The sequence below is a fragment of the Centrocercus urophasianus genome, unplaced genomic scaffold (genome assembly GCF_019232065.1).
Source record: "Centrocercus urophasianus isolate 14NV4802_14NV808 unplaced genomic scaffold, USGS_Curo_1.0 seq_15, whole genome shotgun sequence".
NCBI lineage: Eukaryota > Metazoa > Chordata > Aves > Galliformes > Phasianidae > Centrocercus > Centrocercus urophasianus.
In genome coordinates, this window is record NW_024884697.1 from 4,889,997 (window position 1) to 4,914,000 (window position 24,004).

At 36.6% G+C, this 24,004-nt stretch overlaps 1 protein-coding gene across 2 annotated transcripts in view; it reads right to left on the reverse strand.

The window, feature by feature from the left end:
* Positions 1-1,462: 1,462 nt before the first annotated feature.
* Positions 1,463-24,004, reverse strand: part of USP6NL (USP6 N-terminal like) — a 113,495-nt gene continuing 90,953 nt past the window's right edge. For both annotated transcript variants that reach the window (XM_042815733.1, XM_042815732.1), the window contains 8 exons: positions 21,440-21,549; positions 19,168-19,216; positions 17,241-17,361; positions 15,650-15,744; positions 15,359-15,424; positions 15,176-15,275; positions 13,433-13,585; positions 1,463-2,949 (listed from right to left, as the gene is read on the reverse strand). In XM_042815733.1, the coding sequence (XP_042671667.1) occupies positions 1,508-2,949; positions 13,433-13,585; positions 15,176-15,275; positions 15,359-15,424; positions 15,650-15,744; positions 17,241-17,361; positions 19,168-19,216; positions 21,440-21,549 (2,136 nt within the window). In that variant the 3' untranslated portion in view covers positions 1,463-1,507. The remainder of the gene's footprint in view (positions 2,950-13,432; positions 13,586-15,175; positions 15,276-15,358; positions 15,425-15,649; positions 15,745-17,240; positions 17,362-19,167; positions 19,217-21,439; positions 21,550-24,004) is intronic.

A 24,004-nucleotide genomic window follows, 5' to 3' on the forward strand; every position in this document is an offset into this window, starting at 1 on the left:
TTTAATTAACAAATCTTACAAAACAAAAGATAATAGGACAACCTTCTAAACCATCCAAAACTGATGGTGATACCAAATGCTTGGTCCTTAAGCATCAGAAAATCTCTCTGCTAAGCACTCCAAGGACCTCTTCTGGCAAGATCCTTATCTGCCTCAACTCCCATTGGCTTCAATGAGAGGTCGGTGCATCCAGCACTTCCTACCCGGCGCTCATCCTACACGGGCCACTTTAACCTGCACTTTTGTCACCCCCGTTTCACAGTCAATGAAAGGAAAACACAAAGCAGAAGAAGCTGCAAACACTCGTTAAAAACACCTTACCAGGAGTCTAAGCTTCCTATTAGCAGTCAGGTTGATTTTAGAGTTTAAAAAAAAACAAACGCATTCTCTCAGCAGCCCATGCCCAATCACAGACACGAGTCTTCTGGCTCTTTGGGGAGGGAGGGGGAACAAAATAGAACTGACGTGACAAAGCTTAAGAGAAAGGACACTGCACATGCACACAGCTCAGGGGATATCAAGTCACAACCAAGTCTCAATCTCCTGCGTGTGCTTCTTGAGAGCATCAAGGAGCCAGTAATCCTCTGATACCTATGAGATTTGGCCTTGCAACCAATTTGTTTAGTTTGACAGCACAGCACGGCAAAAAGTGAAGGGTGCAGCACCATTTCTGGACGTGGCATTACTCTTACTGCGCTCCAATATTTTGCATATATGACATTCTGATTTATCCACTTTCAATTCACCTAAGAAACTAGAGACTGCCCTGAATTTTAAGCACCATTCCTTAGCCAGATTATAGAGATGCTTTTGGCTTTCTGCTCTTGCCTGTCTGCTCCTTCTTGCTGAGGAAAATGACAAACAGTAGTCAAAGGAGAGGAAATTAACTCTCACATAAATTTAAATTAATAATCCCAAAGTATCTCTCCTGCCCAGAACAGATACTGGGATACTGAGGCAGCTGTATAAAAATGACAGAAATTCCCATTCAAAATGAATGGCTTCTCAAATAAATTACAAAGAAAAATTAATACGAAATAAAAGTACTTCACAACCTCTGTCCAAAGTTAAATGCATTTACATTTAAGCTCTTTAGTTCTTTTCCAGATGCATTTGTGTATGCAAGCACACACTCACGCACACATACTTAATACAGTGCATTAACAATGTCAGTCAAAATAAAACTCACAAATGCGTTAGGTTTTAGGCAGAAAGATCATAACACAAGTTATTTCAATTGAGGGAAAATGACAGTGTTAGCCATATTGTGTATATGATCTTATTGCTATGTCTATGTGCATCAGATCACTTTCAATAGCTTCAATGCAAGTCTAAGAACTCACCTAGCCTTCAGAGAAAAGTCTGAAACAGCTCTGAAATAGCGTTGTTGCTTTTGCAGAGTCACATGAACTGTCCACATTTCATAGAAGAAATGAGGTGGACTACTACTAACACAGTAATGTATAACTGGGTTTGGATCTTGCCATTTTAATAAGAACAGACATTTTCAGAGAAGCACAGATTCATGCATAGATAATCCATCATTTCTATTTCGGTAGTGTTGGACTTGGGCTGATGGATTTGAATATTGGTATTGTGGTGAACCTTGCTCTTCAAAGGCTGGTGAAGTCCTGTATCTTACTGAGCTATCCACAGAAACAGCAGGAAGACTATGGTCTTGAAAAGGTGTTGACTGAAAATGCTGGTATTTCTGGAAATTATCCAAGTGGCCCCTGTTAACATCTTGGCTCCAGGGCTGCCTGTACGGTTCATGTCTATACACGTAAGCAGCATCTGGCCACTTTCTGTCTTCTGGTAAATAATCCACTGGAGGCATTATGAATTTGACACCTGTAGCGGACCTCAAGTTGCTGGTGTAAGCATCGACAGGGGCTACATCTATCCGAGTAGGGGCTGGTGAAAGAGGATTTTGGCGACCCACGGGATAGGAATTCACTTGCAATTTATCAGGAGAATAATCTGCTGAAATAAAAGAGCCATATGGCCTACCAGAAGGGCTGGTTCGATTCCCATGATAATGAAGAGGTACAGAACTTGTATTGCTTATGCTGGAGATATGCTTTGGAGAATTTCCATGGTAAGTTGGAGGATTGCTATAAGAGGGCAGCAGCTGCTTTGTGTTTAGTCCATGAGGTGATCCATCAGATTGCAATGAATATTTTGGAGATCTGGGTTGTGAAGTAAAGGTATAATTGTTGGACATTTTTAATGGAATAGGTATTTTTTCAGTTTGTTTTCTTGGACTGTTAGTATATGCTACATGCCTAGGACTCTGTGGATGAACTCTCTCAAGCATCTCTTCAACAAGATTCTCATTCTCATGATCAGCTTCTGGAACGTTGTCATACTGTGATGCATTAGACCCACGCTTACCCTCATCAGCATCCAAAACCCTCATCTTTTGTTTTACATTCAAAGGCTGTGTTTCTGTAGGACTTGGTGGTGAGCTTGAGACAGAATTATTTATTGGCCTTCCTTTCACCTCCGCCGTAAGTTTCATAGTCTTTTCAATTATTTTGATATCAGACGGTTTATTCCACTTAGGTACAAATTCCCTTCTTGTATGTGAAGTAGCATTAGAATTTTGGTTAGCAGCTGCATTATCATATTGTTTTGAGTTGTCTTGCCCAGTTGGCTGAGGTTTTCTTCTGGCATCAACCTCATTTTTAGATTGACTACTCTGAGTGTCTATCGAGCGAGACTTCTGCTGTTTTAAGGAAGGTTGTTTTTCCAGAGAATTAATTCTTTTTCGGTTATTTGGTGAATTTTCTGGTTCTTCTACAGGAGATGGTCTCCTCTCTGTCCTTCTTATTGTTTGTGTACCAGTACTATTTTGTCCATTAAGCATCGGAGTGGAATTAAGCATAGCAGGCTGAGGTCCTGATGGAATTTGCCCCAACGGCTTCTTTGGAAATTCATCTTCTTTACCTAAAATAAGAACAGTAATAACATAAATTCACATTTGAACAGAAGTCTTCTTTGTTCTGTTGGTCATGCAACTAAAAATAACAAATTCAATTATCTAGGCCTCTCTCTGGGTCACCATTCTGTCAAACCTCAAAAGTATTTTATTGAGACTGAACAAAGATTTTGTTTAGGCTCCCATCTTAAGCAGGCATTCTAATCCTTCCTCCTGAAGCTGATGCATTATTGGCAAGCAAATGCTCATTGACAACTCTATAGCAAAAATATGTAAATTTAAAAAATTTCTCTCCATAATATTTTGGCTGCATTACCTATTCTGTACGTACCCAACTCAGCACTGTCCCCATCTAATTAAATAAACCAATTTCTTTACTTTAAAGATCCTTTCTGATATCCCTCTTCTAATCCACTATCTTCAATGCACTCATCTTTTACTGTTTGCCTCTGGTAAACCACGCGCTCAGCTCTGCACTTACACGGACAACCTCTCCAGCAGACATTTTGGTAGTTTCTCTCACTACTTTTCTGGGTAGTTAACATTTATTAACATCTGCACAATTGTCTTCATTCTCCCTCAGTCCTTCTTTAGGAAATGCCTCAGTATTAGAAGTCTACATCATAACTAGAAGACACTATACAGAATCACCATTTTATTCAGTTTTCTATCAGAAAAATTATACATTGATTCCTCAAACGAATGTTCAGTGGGCAAATCTCACCAAACTCTACAGCATCATTTACAGAACTCTGACACTTCTGGTAAGTCTTTCCATTCCTGAGTCCAATACATCACAACAACCATTGGTAAACATCAGCTATGTGGGGATTCAGAATAACCCGCACTGCCACTACAGAAAGAATAAAGAGGTGCTTCATTCATTGATGATTTTTGTTTGTAGAACAATTTACATCGAATTTTCCACACCAGACTCTCCTTAGAAGGCAACACCCTTCATGATCTTAGCCAAAGTCTTTTATCACATCTACTTGCACGTAACTTCTTTAATTGTATAATGCATTACTTTTCCCATTACAAGTAGAAAAGGTCACATACTTCTCATTACATTTATGAATCTGAATCGTACTCAATGTTCAGCATTTCCAAAAACAAACAACTTCTTAAAGCCAGCCGAATGAATCCTACTGTGCACCTATTAAAAAAAGCACTACTGTAGAGAGGAAAAAAATACGGCTACCCTGAAATATTATGCAAAATAAAACATGTAGAACAGCTATAAATAATTTTAATTCCTTCTCCTTCCTTGTATAAGAACCATCAAATCTTCCTCCATCATCAAAGACCTTGAAGTTACTTAAGATCTTGGAAGATTTTAAAGTTAACATCACTCTTTCTAGTTATTTGTAATTAAAATTCCCTTTAATTGTCTATAGAGTTCATGTGAGTGAAGACACATAAACATCTCTATCCCTGATGTGAATGCTGCACTAAGAGAGAGAGCCATATTAATTTTTACAGTCAATAGTATGAGTTCAATTACTGGTAACTGGTTCATGCTAGAAGTACACAGAGGAAAGCCAGCAGCCAAGGTCAGTGTTATTTATTGTAACAGCATAACAAATTATCATCATGGATCAGTTGCTATATAAACTAAATGAAAACTTACAGTTTGTGCCAGCTAGGATGTAGCAAGAAGACAGCAGAGAGAAATACAATGATGGTATGAATCATGACAAGATAGCTAAATAAAGAGTACTTAAAAAATATAGCCTCATTTTGCCAAACAATTAAACTTCCCTTCTTTTGGTATTCAGAGTTTTCATAGGAAGACAAAGTTTATATAGAAACATCCTTTCCTTTAGAAAAAAACAACTTCAGAAACTTCATTTTATATATAATAAATCCTGCCTACCCAGGTTTTCTATAGAAAAATCTTTCCAGTCTTGTTTTCCCCAAGCAATCCTTAGCTCAGTTACAACCATACAAGTATTAACATACACAAATCTAATCTCTTGCATTGAAAGTACTCATGGTACACATTGCTATGCCTTGGCAAACAAAATTACTCATGAAAAGCCACCACCCCTCCAAATGTAAGATTCTAGATGTTAAATACTCTTACATAATTACACACCTGGCAAACTATCCTCTGTGATGCACAAGATATGCAAGAGTACTAAAAGTTACATGGTAGGACCTTAGCATCAGGCACCAATGAGTGGGTCTTGGAAACAAAGCATCAGTTTGTTCTCCATCCCTGTGGGGGCCCATGGTTTTCAAATCAGGCTAAAATCTGAAGCAGGGATCTGTAGATTTGCACTCCCCAACAGTGCATCGCCAGCACAACAGAAGATGAATGAGTCGCATGGATGCTGCAAATGAATGATTTAACAGCTCTGCAACATACTCTCTTCTGCACCAATCTCTTCAAAATTGTCTATTACTGTCAGTTTGGCAAAAGGCATTTACACCATTTAGGTTCCATTTGCACTCACTAACACAGTGGAAAGCAAAACTAAAGAACCTATCTTCTAAATAAAACTGAATTTTGCCCATAATAAATATTCCCAATATTGAAACTGCCTGTTACAATGCTTTCAATCTTATTAATCTTAGTTGTTAAAATAGCATGAAGCCTGAATTAAGAAACAATACTCAAGGTACATACCACATATTTGTCATCTAAATTACACAGAATACAGACTTCATATGCTGCTATGCGTATAACCTCCATGTCAGTTATAGTATGCTATTAGAAAATGGCTCCTCAGCATCTGCACTTTATTTAGTTTCTCCCAGTATAGCATAACTATTTTAGTAACATGATTTTTAATACCATCCTTGTAATCCAGCTATTCAGACTATATGAAAAACAAAAAACGTGACCACAAGATCAGTTGCTGTAGTTCCTGCAATGCTTCCTTCGTTTGTACAAAGATATTAAAGGCATGAACAAATTTCCTTTTTTCCACCTTCTACTCTCTAAGAAATGCACACAGAGCAATATGAGATCCTTTGAAATACACATTTAAGGTGGGTTTTGTGTTTTGGTTTTTTTTGTTTTTTTGTTTTTTTTAATTTCATGCACTTACGGTTTCTTAATTACCATTAAGCTCTAATAAAACCCAAGTGAGAATACAGCAAAAAATTCTTACTGCATTCTACCTAGGCTGCTTTGAAGACTGCTTTCGGTTGTCTTTCCTTTACATCTGAGGGTAAAAGGACACGCTACAGTTAGGTACATGCAATGCACCCTGTTTAGACAACGTATGTTATAACATGAATTACAGGTGTGAAGTGATTATCAGAAGTCTTAGCATTTCTGCTGTGAAACTTTTACAGCTTGGAACTAATTCATGTACTGAGCAATAAGCAAAGTGTTCCAAGACAACAGTAGTTCATTTAGAAGAAAACCTTTGCACTGTAACAGCACTATATCAAGGCCTCTGCCTTTTAATAGGCTGGTAATACTGGAGCCTCGAGTTCTCACAGAAAGCAAAATTATGGCATAATGTTTATGTGCAGAGGGAGGGGTCAATGAGAAAAAGAAATACAGCTCTAAATCTTAGCCACAAAGCTTCCACAGAATTTGTTTTAACTTGACCTCAGACTGAAGCAACTGAGAAAGCTTGCTTAATCAACCACGTTTGCATCTGCAACATTAGGAAAGGCCACACTGCTAGGGATGCTCAGTTGACTAGCCAAAGCTACAAAGCACATGCTCAAGTCTGTTTCAAGAAAGGCTTCAGCTCTCAGCACCTCCTGCCATAACAAACATTGGAAGGAGAGAAGTGGTATAAGGATCCATGGTTCTGCAGCACAAAGACATCCCCCAAACTGGTCAATTCCTAAAGGAAAATTTGTTTTAATAAACTGAAGAAAAAAAAAGAAAGATATTTAACTCTGATTTAAATATACAGATACATACATACATAGAAGCATGCATGCAGCTGCCACTTCCAGTGGAACTACCAAAGTACTTTATTCTTTAAATTTCCTGAAGTTTAGAAAAGTCCACACAAATAAACAGGTGGAGGATAACCACATCTACAGCATGCTCATTATTACAAGGAGACATTCCTCAAATGCACGAAACAGCATGCAGTCTATGTCTATGAATGCTCTGAGCAGTCTGCCATCACCAACAATGGGAAGAAAAACACATGATGCTGCATGCAGGCAAAAAAGAAAGAAAGAAAGAAAAGGAAGAGAAGCAAAAAGCAGAGGAAAAGAAACCACAGTGCAGAAGCAAATGTAAGAAATTAAATCACAACAAACATCTCCGCTGTTAAGAGGTACACATACCTTGCCAGAGAAGCATGCAAAAGCACCAGTTCTTCTGACAAGCTGTGCATCTCTTATCTCCCCATTTTCCACTCCAAATATGCCTAATGCCTCTCATGCAGCTCTCAGCCATCATCTTTTCTATGACAGCTAAACTCATTGTTCACATTTCTGAGATCTGAACATGTAGAAATTTTATCTGGATGTTTTCAAGGGCATTAAATTGAATCTGTTTGTGCTGTTAACCCTAAGTCTGAGCTAATTCACATTAGAGGCATACATTCCTATCTGAAGCTATACGAACAGAGGGCCTTCTGAATCCTACTAATAGTACTTCTGGGACAAGTAATCTTCTGTACAACGTATGATGTTTACATACAATGCTTAAAGGCACTTTAAACTAGAACATAAGACAAAGCTGTCCTGCTCAGCTGGTAGATGTTTTGGCAGCAGCCTCCACAATCAGACTTGCCTTTATCTTTTGAAGCTAACTGGGCAACCACATTTTTTCCCAGGCTGACAATATTAGCACAAGATGCAGAATTCTGTCTTCTGTCCCCATATTCCTTCAATAAAACAGCTTTCTAGATGTAGTTTAGTTACTGGCTTTCCCCAAAGACAAACATAATAGTTTATATTAGAATTTACAGAGCTGGCAAGACAGGATTTTCTATTTTTCATTCAAAAGAAAGGTAGTGATTGAGCTGGTTTGTATATAGTGTAGTATAAAAAAAGCAAATGACAAAGAAAATAGGGCAAAAGTGTGGGAGAAAGGAGAAGAATGGAAGTGGAGGTAATTTAAATGGAAAAAGAACAATCAGGTGCTTGTTTGCTGCTGATAAATATATTGCCTAACATGAAAAGGAGCAAAGCAAATATAAACAGATCTGACTGCTCCCCAAAAGATAAAAAAAATTCAAGTCATATTTAAGAAAATTTTGGTCTACTTACTCCTACTCTAGCAAGTCTTGGTCACCACCCAGTGGAAGTCAATCTCAACTACAAGACTTTTACAGATAATTGCTTCAGGAGGCATTAGCAGCCTCATGCATTGAATAGCAGACATATAATTGGAGTAAAGTGCTTTAAGTGCTCTCTCTGGTGAATAGCAGTCTAGTCCTTAATTTCAGGACCAGAATACATGCACTCTGACTGTTCTAACACAGTTTTCAAGGATGGTAATGGTCATAAAAACAACTCTTAAAAAGACATCTTGATATTTTGCATTTATTTTCCATCAGTGACTTCCCATCTTACTTGTTCAGTTTATAAGTCCAGGTACATTTTAAAGAAATTTAAGTGCCTGAACCAAAAGCTCAAACTGCTGCCCGAAAGTCACTCTCTCTTCCTCCTCTTTTGGAGGAGATGCTCAAATGAAATCTTGCTTGACAACTTGATAATGGTAGAACAAAACACACTCCTTGCCTTCCCAATACTGGGTCACTTCGGTAATACTGACAGTAACAAAAAAAAAAAAAAATGTCATAAACATCTACATTTAGAGAAATAATAGAAATGTCAACAAACTTGGTCACTGAGGTGACACAAGTGTTTAAGTGGTTTCTCTAAAAAAATATAAAAATAATTTTTAAAAAAGGAATCTATTCTTTTTTTATCCCTAACTCCGTATTTCTTCCAGAAAATACACTTCCCTGTGCTATGAACAATAACCAACAGAACTGAGTCAGACTCAACAAAAGCATGCAAGTTTTTAACAGTAAGCATTTTTTAAATGATGCAAAGCCTAGGTCCAAATTGCTGAAAATAATATACTAATTATATTAGTATAATTCTGTGCAAAAGTGCAGTTTTCCTTCATAACACTGTAAGGCCATATCACAGAAGAATCAAGGCAGAAAAATTACTTGATTAAAATATGAAGTGCATCATATAAACTGCTACTTGTGTGTTCTTCAACAACAAGTGAAAAATCCAAAATTCTTCTGAAACAAAACACAACGAAAAGAAATATACCATCAGAAACACAAGTCAAGTTGACTCACATATTTGCAATATTTTGGCTGTCAAAAGATGAATTAAGAGCAGAAAACCAACATTATTTAATAGATCAATTACATATTTCTGCACTGTTGCAGGTGAGTATTTAAGTTAGATAAATATCTGCATAAAAAGCACTCATAACAAATTTACTGAAACATACCTCTAAAGATAAGTAGCAGGTATACATTTACAAAAGGAAGATGTAAAATCCAAATTTTGCTAATTGTCTCCAAATATGGAAAAGACTGGGAGAACAAGAAGAATATAATCAGCTTAATGCAGGTGTTTCCAGGCACTAAAATAGTTCAGATAATCAAAAGAACAATGGCAGATTCCAAATTAGGCAATATTTTCTTAAAATTAAGATGTAAGACTTCATCTCTGAGTTAAGGCCTTCTCCATTGCTGTAAGGTCTATTATGCTTTCACAAAAGAAATCCATCCCAGGATCTCTGTCTTCTCTTTCCAGGACACCTTTTATCAAAATATTGGGCATTTTAAGAATTTTGCTGTTCCTTTAAATGAAAGAAAAGGATCTGCATCAAGCAATTTGGAATAACAGTATATGCGAGTGAAATTCTTCCCACTATCTCTTGATGAAAGAAGAGATTTGTCTACTCTGCCTCAGATCTGGCTCCTTGAGAAGATACACAGGAGTCTCATGAATTTAAGCAACTGTGCTGTTCAAGAACCTGCTGTGAAGTAGACACCCTTCATAGTGTTCCAGTCAACCTAGACAATACTAATTGTCTTCTCTACTAAATCTGCTTGAGGATATGTCAGAAGAGAATTACCTTATAGGACTGTCTACTCCATGAATGTCACAGCCTGCTCCTCTGAAGGCCTAACAATAAGCAGCTTGCTTATCCACTCAGACTTCTGTCTCCATACAGTCACTGGAACATAGACGCCTACCTTGGGTTTTGAGAAGAGCAAGTAATGAGCCATACTCTGAAGGCTGCAGTTGCTAAGACCATCCTATGTAGATCAGTACTTAGAAGTAGAAATTAGCAGAGAAAGGCATAAAAATCTGTGGTCTGCTTTATGTAAAACAGTCCCAGTGCTGGCAAAGGCATTTAGCTGACATCCAAAATCAGGCTGATCAATACAGCTGTGCTCCTGGAACATCAAGTGTTCTGGCAGAGCACCTTAAGGGTTTCATCAGTGCCAAAGTGTTTAATAAAGTCCCTTCTCTCCTCTGTGCTCTGAAGGTAAAAAGGAACTCCTTAATACAGTGGGAGAAGCCATGGAAGAAGCAAGCCAGGGAAAGCTACATTAGATACTAGCAGCCATCTACTTTAAAATAACACAAAAATTACCTCTTTAAATACTCTACTACTGTTTATTAGGGCAGGAAAATCCATACAGCTAACAAATGATGCCAGATGGAAAATTCTACCGAGCTCAAGTACCTCTCTGCTATTCCAAAAAAAAAAAAAAAAAAAAAAGTGTAGGACAGGAAGTAGTAATTTGATTTCAGCTGAAAAATAAAAATAAACATCCTTTTTCAGGCTATAGTGAATACTTAAATGAACAGTTTGGCATTTTTGTGCACATTACTGCATGACATAAAATGATTTCATAAATTTTATATGAAATTAAATGGAAAATAGTAAAAAGAGACCGAAGGTAGAAAAGATGGTAGAATGGGACAGAAGTGAGCAAAGCTGAATGTCTACAAAATCTGGAGAACTTGTGCAAAAACATTACTGCCTGATGACAGTGATTAGTAAAACCAAAACAGAAAGAAAAGAAGAAGAAAAAAAAAGACTTGTGAAATTCATACGAAGAACAATGAGGCAGCTTCACCTAACTACAGATAACAGCCGAAAAATCAACCAGATTTCCAAGGATTAGGCTGAAGTATTTCATAGTTACTCTGTGAGGCTTTCCCAGGCTACTTTCAAATGGAAACAAAAGCTCACTTCCTCATCTAGCAACAAAATATAATTCACTTGAGCACTGTTTTTCCTATTTTTATTTTACTGCTCAATCTTCCTGCTGTAGGGAACCTGCTTTGGCAGGGGGTTGGACTCGATGATCTCTGGAGGTCCCTTCCAACCCCTACAATTCTGTGATTCTGTGATTCCTCACTCATGTTGGAAAAAAGACGACATTTTTAAAGCAACTGATGTTCCTTTAGCTTTCCAAAAGAAAGAAACAACATGGATTAAAACAGTGAGTTTCCTGCCAGGTAGTCATATCAATACTCACACATGCAAAATATGAAACCATACAACTCACATTCAGCTTCAAGAAGATGTATTCACTGTTCACTAACTTTTGCTTTTGGCTTCTATAAGATGACTCCCTGTGTTTCAAACAAGGTATCCACTTTATGGCCTTTGACATCACAGACAGCTTCCTTTAATTGTTTTGCTAAGACTCAATATTCTGAATCAAAATTTCACTTGAAGGCTTTTTTACATTTTCCCAAAAAAAAAAAACCCTAAAACATAAATCAGATAGGAAATGCCTGCATTTATTTATTTGTATTTCATTCAAGAAAACTTACAGTGTTAGTTTTACTTACTGTATTTCCCACAAAAGCTCTCACCATAAGTTGTGTCTATGTTATTTTCCAAGGTGGAAAAAACAGGAATTACATCACATAGTAAACTACAAAACGTCCCATAACTCTTCAGCTACCACATTTTCAAGTAGAAAACAGACAATCCACACTGGTGAAATTTACTTGACCACATCCATGAACTAAAAATAACTTGAGTTTCTGAAAGGCAGCAAAAAATCTCTGTTCACATGCAATCACTGATAACTGTGTATTTACAGTTTAACAGAAAGCACTCCAATGCACCTATCTTCCTCTACCAAAATGGATTGGAATTGAAGTTAAAAGACAAAGTAGTTCATTAACATATTTACTCACATCCAGTCACTGTGATCAAGCATCAGCTGAGACAAGATGTCTAACAAAAGCTGACAACTGAAGGGCAGTGCTGAAAAGTGCAACTTGTTCTGAAGAATAAGAAAACATTGCAACCTAGCTTAGGAAAATGGAGAGAAGCAGGGAAAGCTGTGATTAGAAAGGGGAAGAAGCAGCATGAGCAGTAACACGAAGAAGAGCTGCAGACTCACTAAAAAAAATAAGCATATGACTAGAAGAAACAAGAATGACGAGGAGGCAATTAGGAGCAAGACTTAGATCTCTATTTTGGGTAGGAGAAGGCATAATGGGGGACACGTAAAAAGTCAGAATGAGGGAAAAGCATAAGAATGTGGAGCAAGAGAAACTGGGATAAGAAGCCAAGGTGATGGGAAAAAAACACACAGAGTGTCTGACTGCGTGCCCGAGAGAGAACCACTAAGAACCAGAAGAAACATACATATCTTCTCCTGATGAAGAGCCCTGAAACTCCAGTACTGAATGCAGTAAGGTGTACTGAAACACAAAAATGAAATTCCATACTGAAAGAGCTTCAAGAAGAAACTGTCACCAGACTACATAGGCAACCTTTATTCTGACACTTCGTAACTTCTGTAATCTAACCATAACAACTTAAAAGTTAAGGCTGTTTCTGCCATTATTTTATTTTATTTTAAAACAGGTTTCTTTCTCGTGTACTATTTTACAAATTGATGAGGATAAAAAAAGAACTAAGCATAATCACAACAAAATTCAGTTCACTTGCAGAGGATAGAAAAGTGATCAAAAAGATGACAGAATCTCAGTATGGGAAGAAGAGAACCTATAGACATTTCTTAAGTCATGTCCTGAGAAACAACACTTACTGCTCTGCAACTGAACACAAAGCATGAACACAAAGGGTGAACAAAAATGAAGAAAATAATTCACTTAAATACCCAGAGGCTGTATCACTTACAAAGAATTAAAAAACTGGATTGGACCAGCTGTCTGACCTGATGTTTGTTTCATAGCTGTCCATGCTACGAAATTATTTGTATTCTCAGACAACAGTGTTGCTTCAAATAATTGGAAACTGTCATATTTTATACATCAGAATTATCAGATCAGATCAGGGATGTCTTAAAGTGCTGTGCCATTAGCTTGTAATCAGTAAACAGAACAATGAGCAAAAAAACCAGAACTCATGAAATGAAGGGTGTTGCTTCTCAACTGTAAAATATTTTGGAAGAAATAAGTATGCAGTGATGAAGAGACAACCATTTCCACAGTCTCTACCAGAATGAATTAACACTTTAAAAATGGACAAGGTGTAAAAAGCTCCAAGTATCTAAATCTGCATCTGTACAAGTATCTTACCAGCTACTGGTAAATCCAACTTTGCTCGTTTCAATTCTGATATAGAATTTTGGAGCTGTTCTATTACATAGTCATCTTCATAGAAGAAATCCTTAGCTAGAGCCTCCTGCAGAAATTCTACAAGCTCTTCCATTTGTAATTTCATCAGATGTTCTACACAAGAAGAAAATACTATTATAAATAAAAATATCTTGATTAAGAACATAACATTTCAAAAACATATGCACAATATCAGATGCTTTTGTTGTTAAAACAGAACAAAAAAAAGGCCGATTTGTTAAGCACAAAACAGAACTCTGCACTAAAAATCTACAAAATGCATCAGAAATTCACTTGCAAATTAATACAGAAATGTTTTCCATTTAGAACAATGTTTTCCAAAAAGGGGCATCTTCTAAAAGCTAAATACAAGTCACCTGCCTTTGGTCTGCTTATGTTACATCCAACAGTTTTGGATCTTCATTTTTCAGCCTGAAGCCCCAACTTACAAAACACTGGTATAGATCTCTAAAATACACATCATTTATTTAAAAGCTTTCAAAAGCAGTAAAACAGTTTAAGATTTGACATTTAAGGTATTCTCATTCACAACTGAATTAACTTCCAATGAAATGGTTATGGCAGTTCAGAACCATTGCTTCAGGCATTATTTGCCACTTCAATTAATTCAGGTCATATTCTGAAAGCCGTTTTATAGTTACCAGATTCTTTTTCTTTCCCATTTTACACAGCTATAAGGCCATGTTTCCTACACAAACGTTTTGCTTTCAGGGCTGTAACTGCATGCTTATACAGTTTCATAAGGATAAGCTACTGAGCAAGGGATGACATCAATTCTGCAAAGTTTCACATAGACGTCTAAATTTACAGAGTCAATTTATTTCACTAAGAAAATGCAAAAGTGCCACAGGTAAATGGTATCAAACTTGAGCTACAAGGTATCTATCATCTGGAGAAATGTCGAAGGATATTAAGAAGCTAACATTCATTCTCAGAATTGGAACTTCATGTGCTATGGGGGCAGGCATAGATGGGCAGGCATAAATGCTTTGGACAGTGCTTTTGTTCAAAACTCCAAATCTTATTTTTCCTGTCAGAAAAAGATGGAAGAAAAGATCATTTGGTCAGACTACTGAAATTCTGAATTTTAATGATATTCTTGAACAAACAGCAGTATAAAATGAGATATAACACTGGTGGTTCATTTTGCTGAATTGCTTGCTGATAGGAGTTTCAGGTATTTACAGGTACAAGATACCAGCCTTTTTCTCTCTGGATTCTTTTAACACTTTTTAAAAACTTACAGTGGCTAGAAAGGCATTTGCAAAGCATACAAGTAGAACATTTTTTGCCTATTTTATAACCAGCAACAAAGCTCTACCCAGGCTGATGTTTAAATAACTTTCTTATTTTTCTGAGAACTTACATTAAAACACAAATACAGCAGAATATAAGTTTTTAAATTTGTATGGTGTGACTGTATTTTTCTATTTATGATTAAGTAAATCAAGTGTGATTTTGGTATTAGCATCTAGAAGCCCACTGCAAAGATGGTACAATTTTTCTTTGATAAAAGAAATCACATTAATAAAGGAAAGATTTTGCTCTGCTTGTTCATAAGGAGAGAAAAACACTTGTCATGAATTGCACAAGGCAAAGAAGAAACTAAGATTTTTGACATAAAATAAGAACAAAACCAGCAGAAAGCCTATTTAGCATTCGAGCGCTCAAGAGATTTCTTACTTCTATGTATCTTCAGAATTGTGTACGACATAGCAGTGAGAACCCGCTCTCCTTCAAGTATGTAGATATCCCATATCCTGAGGCTTAACGTAAAGGGAGTCTGCGATGAAAGAATCAAGAGTGAAAACAGTCTGTTCAAACCCACAATTAAAGACAGAAGAAGAAAATGGAAAACATACTCACGCGATCAAGGAAACACTGGAAAAACCATTTTGTGGTGTAAAAGCTAGTGGACATCTCCTGAGAGTCCTGTAAAAACCACAGCGTTTTTAAAAATATTCATAGAAATCAAGTAACACTTTATAACGTCCATCAAAAAAACTTTTTATTCAATGGCCTTATGTCCAATAAAATCAGTATTTTTTGGCTACGTGAAATATTTTGTTTTAATCAAACAAACATGATTTCCATCCTTACAGGTTTTTTTTCCATCAATTTCCATCCTTAAGAAATACTATTCTTGTCAGTACTTACCAAGTGCTGCTTAAGTTTGGACAAAAACTTATTCAGTATTTTGTCATGATGTTCTTGAAACCTCAACAGTTTCGGAAAACCAGGAATAAAAAAACCTAAGAAAAGAAGTAAACCATGAAATGTGTTCATTTACTATAAAGACAGTAACATGAAAAAAAAAAGGGGGGGGGAGGGAATTGAGAGCTCTAAGAATATTGCTCTTCTATAGACCACTGGATCTGAACGGATATTCATAGCAATATTCTCATGTCCGTGTACAGATATGCACACATTTCTGCTTAAGGGACCATAGTAAGACATCACTACCTTCCCCTAGTGACTATTATTAGGTTAGTAATGGTAGATAACATCAGTCTGAATCAATCCTACGCTTATCTCACTGTAAGTCTTCAAATCTTAAATAAAATAAAAAAAAAAAGATGCTGTTTAATTGACCATGGCATCTTAAAAATGTTGCTTATGTAGAGCTCTCTCCCAGGAAGCAAAATCAGATCCACTGATTCAATGTATAATGAACTGATTTAAACTCATTCCCCAAGACATCTAAAATTTTCTGTGGTCACTGAGGAGCTCAATGTTCAACACAGCTTTGTTTTTATGGCTTTTGATTACTACTAGATCTAAAGATACAGGTTTAGATAAGATTTTCTTACTCCGTGTTACTATTGTGTAAAGCTCCAAGCAAGTCTTCGATTCTTTATAAATTCTATTATTATTATTTTTTTTTTTTGGTCAAAAAGGCAATGGCTTTGTTGAAGTACAAACAGAAAAAAGCCAACCAGCACACTAGGTTAAAGAACACTGAACTAGGAAGCTAGGAATAGGATAGGGATAGGATAGGAAGCTATCATGGTATGAGAATGTCTTAAGGGAAAAGGAGCTAGAGCCTGCTGAGGATTTAAAAAAATTAAAAAATAAAAAAAACACAATCCACAACCAGTTTCCAGACACTATTTTCTTGTTCGGGTGTCCAAGAACTAAAGCTTTGTGAACCACTATGTCATTAACAAAAAATAATGGAATTCCCAGAGTAGTTCTATCCCCATGGGCATGCAGTATGCACAGTCCATACTAAATATGACATGGAAAGAGAGAATTATCAATAACATAAGTGTAACAAGACTGAGAGTGCAGAAAATGCTGTGTGAGGCAAAAAGAAAACCAAGGAACTCAACATTAATGCTTACAGCGTGATTTTTTATTTTTATTTCTTTTACTATGGATTCCCGTCCTGCCATGTGATAGAATAACTGCAGTGTTATTTAATACATTCTGTATTAATTTTCCACTAGTCTTTTATTGCTATATAGACATCCACATAATCAGCTTTCAACTAGTTACATTCCTTTAGAGCGTAAGGGGAAGGGCAACATCTGATTTTCATTAAGAACTATTTGAAACCGACACAGAAAAACAATTATTAAAAAGTACGTGAACTTTGGTAACATCCAATGGCATCCCAGTATAAAGCTCCAGTTGTGTTTTATATTGAACATAAACACATAGCAGCATGGCTCCATTTTCAAATAATTCACAACTTAAATAATCAGGTTGAAAGCCAATATATACTAAGTAACGTGACACACCATACCGTGCATAGCATGCTTTGGACCCGAGAGAAGTTTCACCAAGGCCCAGAAGGCATCTTCTTCATTCATGTACATTAGGAGTAAAGCTGTGATCTGGCTCATTCCCTGACAGTATCCAACTTCCTGAAAATTACACAGTGAAAAATATTAAATTTCCAAAAGCAAAAGCCCCACACCCACGAGCTTTTAGCTTTTTTTGAGCTGGCATGGCAAAGAGTCTGCCTGTCTTGATATCATGCGGCATTTCCTAATTATGGCTCCACCACAAGCATCTGATTTCTGAATATCTAAAATACTGATAGATGGAAGGGATGATGCTCAACAACTCATCTGAAAAATAACCAGGAACTCTCACTGGAACTCTCTAACAATGCTCTAAATCAGGCTTAATACAAATAATTTCAAGTAATTAGAACATCTTATTCCAGAAGGGACACTTTTTCCACTTAGATGCCTTTGCCTGTGGAGGGGGGAAGATATTCTTTTGTCTTGTTTTCCAACCAAGGCACCCTCTGATAAACACGGCAATTTTCAGGAGTGACCTGAAACTACAAACCTGCTCAAGTTTAGCAGCACACAGTAATTAAACACAAAGGGAAAAAAAAGTCCAGTTCCAATATTAAATTTGAGCAACTTCTCTGCTATTAATTTTGACTTTTATGGCAGGAACCAACTGTCGCTATCATTTCACTGCTCAGATAACTCTGTTGATAAAATATTTAGGAAAATGAATTAATAGTTGAATAATCTTTTCCAGCTTTAAAAGTTCTTTTTAAGAACTTTGGAGATAAAAACAAAGCATAGGAACTGTGACACATTAAGAAGAAAAATACAGTAATGCTAAAGCAAATTAAAAACTCACTGCAGCATTCCCTTCGCCTGTATTGTAACAGCTGACCTTAAACAATACTTTGCATACAACTGGCAGACATCAGTCTAACGCTGCAGAAAAAATATATAAAGGAAATTCTTCCTTCCAGAGTTTTCTCAGCACTTACACTACCAACAAAAACCTTAAGACAACAAAGGAAATGAAAGGTGACAAATGCTAGCAATGTAACTTCATTTATGAGCCGAATAAATATGAGCAGATTGAAACTGGAAATAAAAGCCACACTTCTTAGAACTCCAAAAATTGAAATGAAGTGATACTTCAGTAGAATAACTGCTCAATTTCACTCTTACTCACAACTTTGGATAATTTCACATTGAATTGTAAGGACTTGCTGATGGATGTAAAACGAAAGTTGTTCAGAACAGGCACAGTGAACAAGGGAATAGTGCATAAAGCAAAATTAAATTTGGACATAGTAACTTTTCTCTATTTTTCACATGCAGTGAAAGGACATTACAAAATAAGCAGGCTTCTACCCTTACTCAACTCTACTTCCAAAAATCCTCATTCAGGACTACAGTGAAGACCAAATTTAGTACCAGAATGTACTTTAATTTATACACTGGAGCATATCTAAAACAAAGCTTAAGTGAGGAAGATGCAGCCTTCAAAACCTTGTTTGTTAGAACATTCCAGGCTATGAAATGCATACTTACTCCCTGTATGCACCTTTCTGTAGTTTTTCCTCCCATCATTCAAATGATCTTAATTGGCAAATAATATAACAAGAAGAAATAGCAGTAGTATGAAACTCCAGCATAGCACAAATTCATTATTCTTACTGAACACTATACTTGATCTCAGTTAATCTCTATGTACTGTTCAGTCTGCCCAGTAAGACATTCCTAATCAAGACGCTTTGTTTCAACTTCAGTAGCTGAAAACGTGTCAGCAGGCAAATCATTCATTTCTCTGCATTTCCAAAGGTCTCTGAAATGTGTTGCGGTTTTTGGGGGAGAGAGGAAGAGGATACAGAATTGCAAATAAACTTAGAGCACGTTCAGAGTAGCAGAACATGAAAGTATGCAACTTACCGTGTTATATATGGAATATGCAGCTAAAACGTGGAATAAAGATTGTTGCCTGGAGAAACAAGAGTAGAGAAAAAGTGCTGTAATAGTGGTTTCATAAAAACAGAAAACCACAAAATTAGTTAACTGTATTTTGGAAACTTGTTTCTCCAATTTAATCTGTTTGGTTCTAAAGAGCAGTAATAAATGCTTCCGATTTTAAACCAACATTATATTTAGCACTTTCCTGATATTTTGCTTGTTTAAAGATTACAAAATACATCCATAACAATTTGAGATGCCAATGGTGTCAGACCATTATTATTACAAATAAGGGATTTGAGGCATACATGGCATACATGTCAAACACCGATTTATTCAGAATGACAGACTTTAAACACACCACACCAAATTTGTTTGCAGAACACTAACAGCTGTTACTGATTGCAAAGAGTTACACAGAGATAAAACACAAAGCAGGTACAGAGGTGTCTTAATCTTGGCATCCAAATTAAAAGCAGCTTTAGTGACTGCTACTGTCAAACAGTCACAATTCCAACTCTCCATCCTATGCTTAGTCCTTCAGAGCATATCAAACCCTGCAATTCTAACAGTGAAGTACACACAGAGCTTTGCCCCTTGCTTTCCATAAAAACAGCTTGAGTCATCTTGCGTTAAGCTGTGAATGTAGGAGGACAAAAATATATAAACTCCACACTTCTCAAATTGGGACATCAAAACAATGGAGAATTCTCATAATACGTTTTTAAACTCATGCCTACTTCCTGTGATTTGTTGGGAAGGGAATTTGGAAATGTGAATGCCTCCTTTCAACTACAACTGCTAGAGTTTAACTCCTGAGTCTTGTACCCTATTGTGTCCAGTGAAATTCCCTCTGCTTGTCACCAATCAAACGTATAGACAAATATTTGAAGATTATAAAAAGAAATCTTGAGCAAAAAGCTGCTCATTTTCTGTTGGGAAGGAGGATACACATTTAGAGAATTTTACCAAAATATCTAGAGATTATGGCATTTTTTTTCAGTCTCTTCAGAAACTGGAGCTTACCTATTCTTAGGTAATAATAATAAAAAAAAATGTAATGTGAAGTACTAGTTATTAATCTTCAGTCTTATTTTACAAGGACAAAATGAAATAAAAAAGTTAGGTTCCAGATACCATCCATGAGAACCTTCTGTTATCAGTTATGGGAATTTGAACGATATGAAGGCCAACGTAAGAGCAAATCTCCTTCACAGTAAGATATAAAAATAATGGTAATCTTAGTACTATTTACACTGGATGGTACCACGGAAGAGTTGTAAAAGAATGACCCCTCAAAAATGTAAAGTCCATTGAGAAGTCAAACAAGCTATTGATTTACCTGGGAGACTTTATTTCATTGCTATACGGAATGATTTCTCAATTTTCATCCACATCGCTGGAAATGTATAATGCATGTACAGTAATTCCAAGTTCTATTCCAAGTGTGAAATTGAAACAGCCAAAGGCTTTTCCAATACACTCTAAGGACATGCTCACAACACAGCCACAAGGAACAGAGCAGGCTGTGCCAGAGTTAGCCCCAAACTGACAGGGTAGTGAGCTTCTGCTTCCATTTAAACTGTGTGGGTTAAAACTAGTTGAGGCTCAGCCATTTTTGCATAGCACCATGTCAGCAGTACTGACAGGCAAGGCACATCAGCTCCAGCGTAGATACCACAGCACAAACATATCTAAACTACAGTCTGCACAGAATAGTGCTCTCAGCTTTGGGAATTTCTGCTTTGTACTCCATCCTGCATTGCAACCATCACAGAAATTTCCCATGCCTACTTAGAATTTGTCTGCAAAATACCTAGAGGAATAATATAGGAAAATGTTTCTTTAATAAATCACATTAAAGCTCATAATTCTTTGAGTACTGCTTTTTGAAAATAGTACACTACTGTAGATGATGTCTTGGAAAGAAAAAGAGTCAAAAAACTCACCCTATCCTTTCCATCTCAGCAGGGTGCTAATGTGGCATGCTAGAAACAATCACAGAATGGCTGAGGTTGAAAGGGATCTTAAAGATCATCCAGTTTCAGCCCCCTGCTGTGGGCTGGTTGCACTGGGTACACTGGTTGGCTGAAAGTAACTATTTGGCTTTGTAACAGTAATGGTGATTACCTCATAGCACACAGACAACTCTGCTTTGAAAGTCTGGAACTCGCATTCAACATCCTTTTGCAAATCAAAGAGGTCTGAGGCAGATCAGAAACCAATTATAAAACAAAACTCCTAATTTACTTACTTAACACCATATCTGTCTCGAAACATAATATGATCTCTGTATGTTCGATTTACATCAAGATCAATTTGCCTAATATCTGGTGAAGACCCTCGTGCTTGACACTTCAATTTCTAGGAAAAGAATAAAAGACATAAGTTACAGTTTTAACTCTCCGTTCCTTATTGTAAGCTCGTAAAAAGGAGAAACCTACCTAATTGTACACTTAAACTCATGATTTAAAATCTTTAATGTAAAATGGCAACTCAGAAACTCATTCAAAAACATACATGTATACACGCACACACAAATTCTATATAGTCAAATGCACATTAACATAGTATAAATGTAAAAAGACCAACCCCAGAACATACACTTTTGTGACAACATTCACTATGTTTCAGCATTTCAAATTTCTAATTGCCATTTCTCATGTAAAGTGCAGGGATAAAAACAAGTGAATTTCACTGCTCAGGAACAACAGTGCCAGTCTGGACTTCCCAGAAATGACCGAGGCTGGTTTTCATGCTTTTGTCGTCTTTTTCTCTAAGCAGAAGAAAAAGTTACATCACAGCCAGTTACTATTTAAATATAGATAATGGATGTTTCTGGACATTTCCCTAGTCATTTCCTCTGACCTTCTGTTTTAATCAATTTAATGGTAGAATAACTCTACTTGCTTTGATGTTTTACAATTAAGTCCAATTTTGCAAATGAAAACTTCAGGAAGCCTGCAAAGGTTGGACTGCCTTCTTACTTTTCACCCTAAAGTAATTTTTTTCTTGACATTCTCTCATTCATTCTTGCTTCTGTCCATGAAAGTCAAGTATGTGAGAGACTTCTATCTGTATTCAATTGGAAAAGGCATTTTTATGGAATATCATGGCCATTCATAAGGTAGAATTCTACAGCTCCTGGTTGCAAGAAAACAAAGGTTTAAAGTACAAGCATCCAGAGTGACTTGTCCTCCAGTCAGAAAAGAAGGGATCAGAAAGTTTTAAGATGGTATGAGGACCCAGAGCCCATGATTTACTGGAATGACGGGAAAAGAAGTAACCTGAGTCCTAGTCATGATGAGAGCCTCTAGAACGGGCACCTAGAGTCCTGGAATCAGAAATATTAAAAGATTAAGAACTGGTAAGTTTCCTGCACCAAGCACTGTAAGAAGCAGTTTCACCTCCAACCATGCATCTTCCTTGTAACTTTATGTGTGCAATTTGTAAATGAGAATTATTATGAATCTTAATAACACTTCAGGAAATGGGAAAAGTGGAGAGCAGTTAAATGAGCTTATTGCAAATAAACAAGCGAGGATTATGACGGAAGGAACTCTTACTACTACCATATTTGAACTACAAAGACACTTTTTTGTTTTGCACTAAATGGCATCAATAATCTCTTAATATGAATTAACATTTTAAAATGCTTTTAGTTATACTCAGTATTCTTTCCCACAACTACATTACTCAGTGTGAATTCCATCCTATTCTTTCTGGATCTGCCTCTAGTCTCCCTTACGAAGTTAAACAAAATCTAATAGTCAGAAAGAGCAGCCTGTCAGACTAAGGAGTGATAAATAATTCAAGAAGAAGATCACAGAGACCAAAATTTAGATAACATCAATGCCAACATCGATCTTCTTTCATGACCTTACAAGATTCCATGTCTGCTCAGAGCCAAAGCGGCGGCTCCTGAAGAGTGCCATAAAAATGCACTTCCTTAAAATTCTGGACATTTTTTTCTTAAAAGGCAGTGAACATTTCAGTTCCAGTAGAGAAAAAAATAAATACAATGTTATCTTACCTTTCTGTTAGCTATACTGTCTTCCTACAATCTCCTAGCGCAGGAAGATTGAGAGGAAAAGACTAATGTGACAAGATTCAGTTCCCCTTCTGCCTAAATTTCTGGCCTGCATACAAACCTCAGTCTACAGTTTGGGATCTCAAGTTAAGCTCAGATGGCAAACAGCACATCCACAGAAAAAGCAGAGTTAGAGAAGAAAAGTTGAATTATTCTGGTCACATACCTCTGATAGGTGGCTTTAACTGCTACTCAGCATGCAGGTGGGACTGGGGTGCAACGCATACCTTTTCCTTTACACTCTAAGTAGGGTTACGCTTAAGTGGTCAATTTTTGCCTGTATCTTTCGGTGGGTAACACCTCAGTATTAGTTACACCTCTGAGAATACAACAAACTAAATGACAGTACTTTGTAACAGATATCTATGCTTCAACTCAGAGGTAACATGGCATAAATTTTGCCAACTTGCTCTCCCAGAGGCCCTCTTGGCTTTAACAAGACGGAGAAGGCAACAACTCCTCACCCCCTTGAGAACACTACAGACTCCTCTTACTGATATTCAGCTGATGTGGCACTTCCTTAATAGAAATTTCTCAAGGAAGAGTTGTTGTTTCAGAGGAGAAGAGTTTTGTCTTATATTGTTTCACTTTGCTTTTAAGGGGGCTTTAACAAAGATTTGGGAATGGGAAGAGGAAAAATCAAATTAATTATATCAATACCAGAACCAACAGATAAGCTGGTAAAGTGCTTTCCAATACATGGGGGGGAAAAAAAAAAAAAAAAAAAAA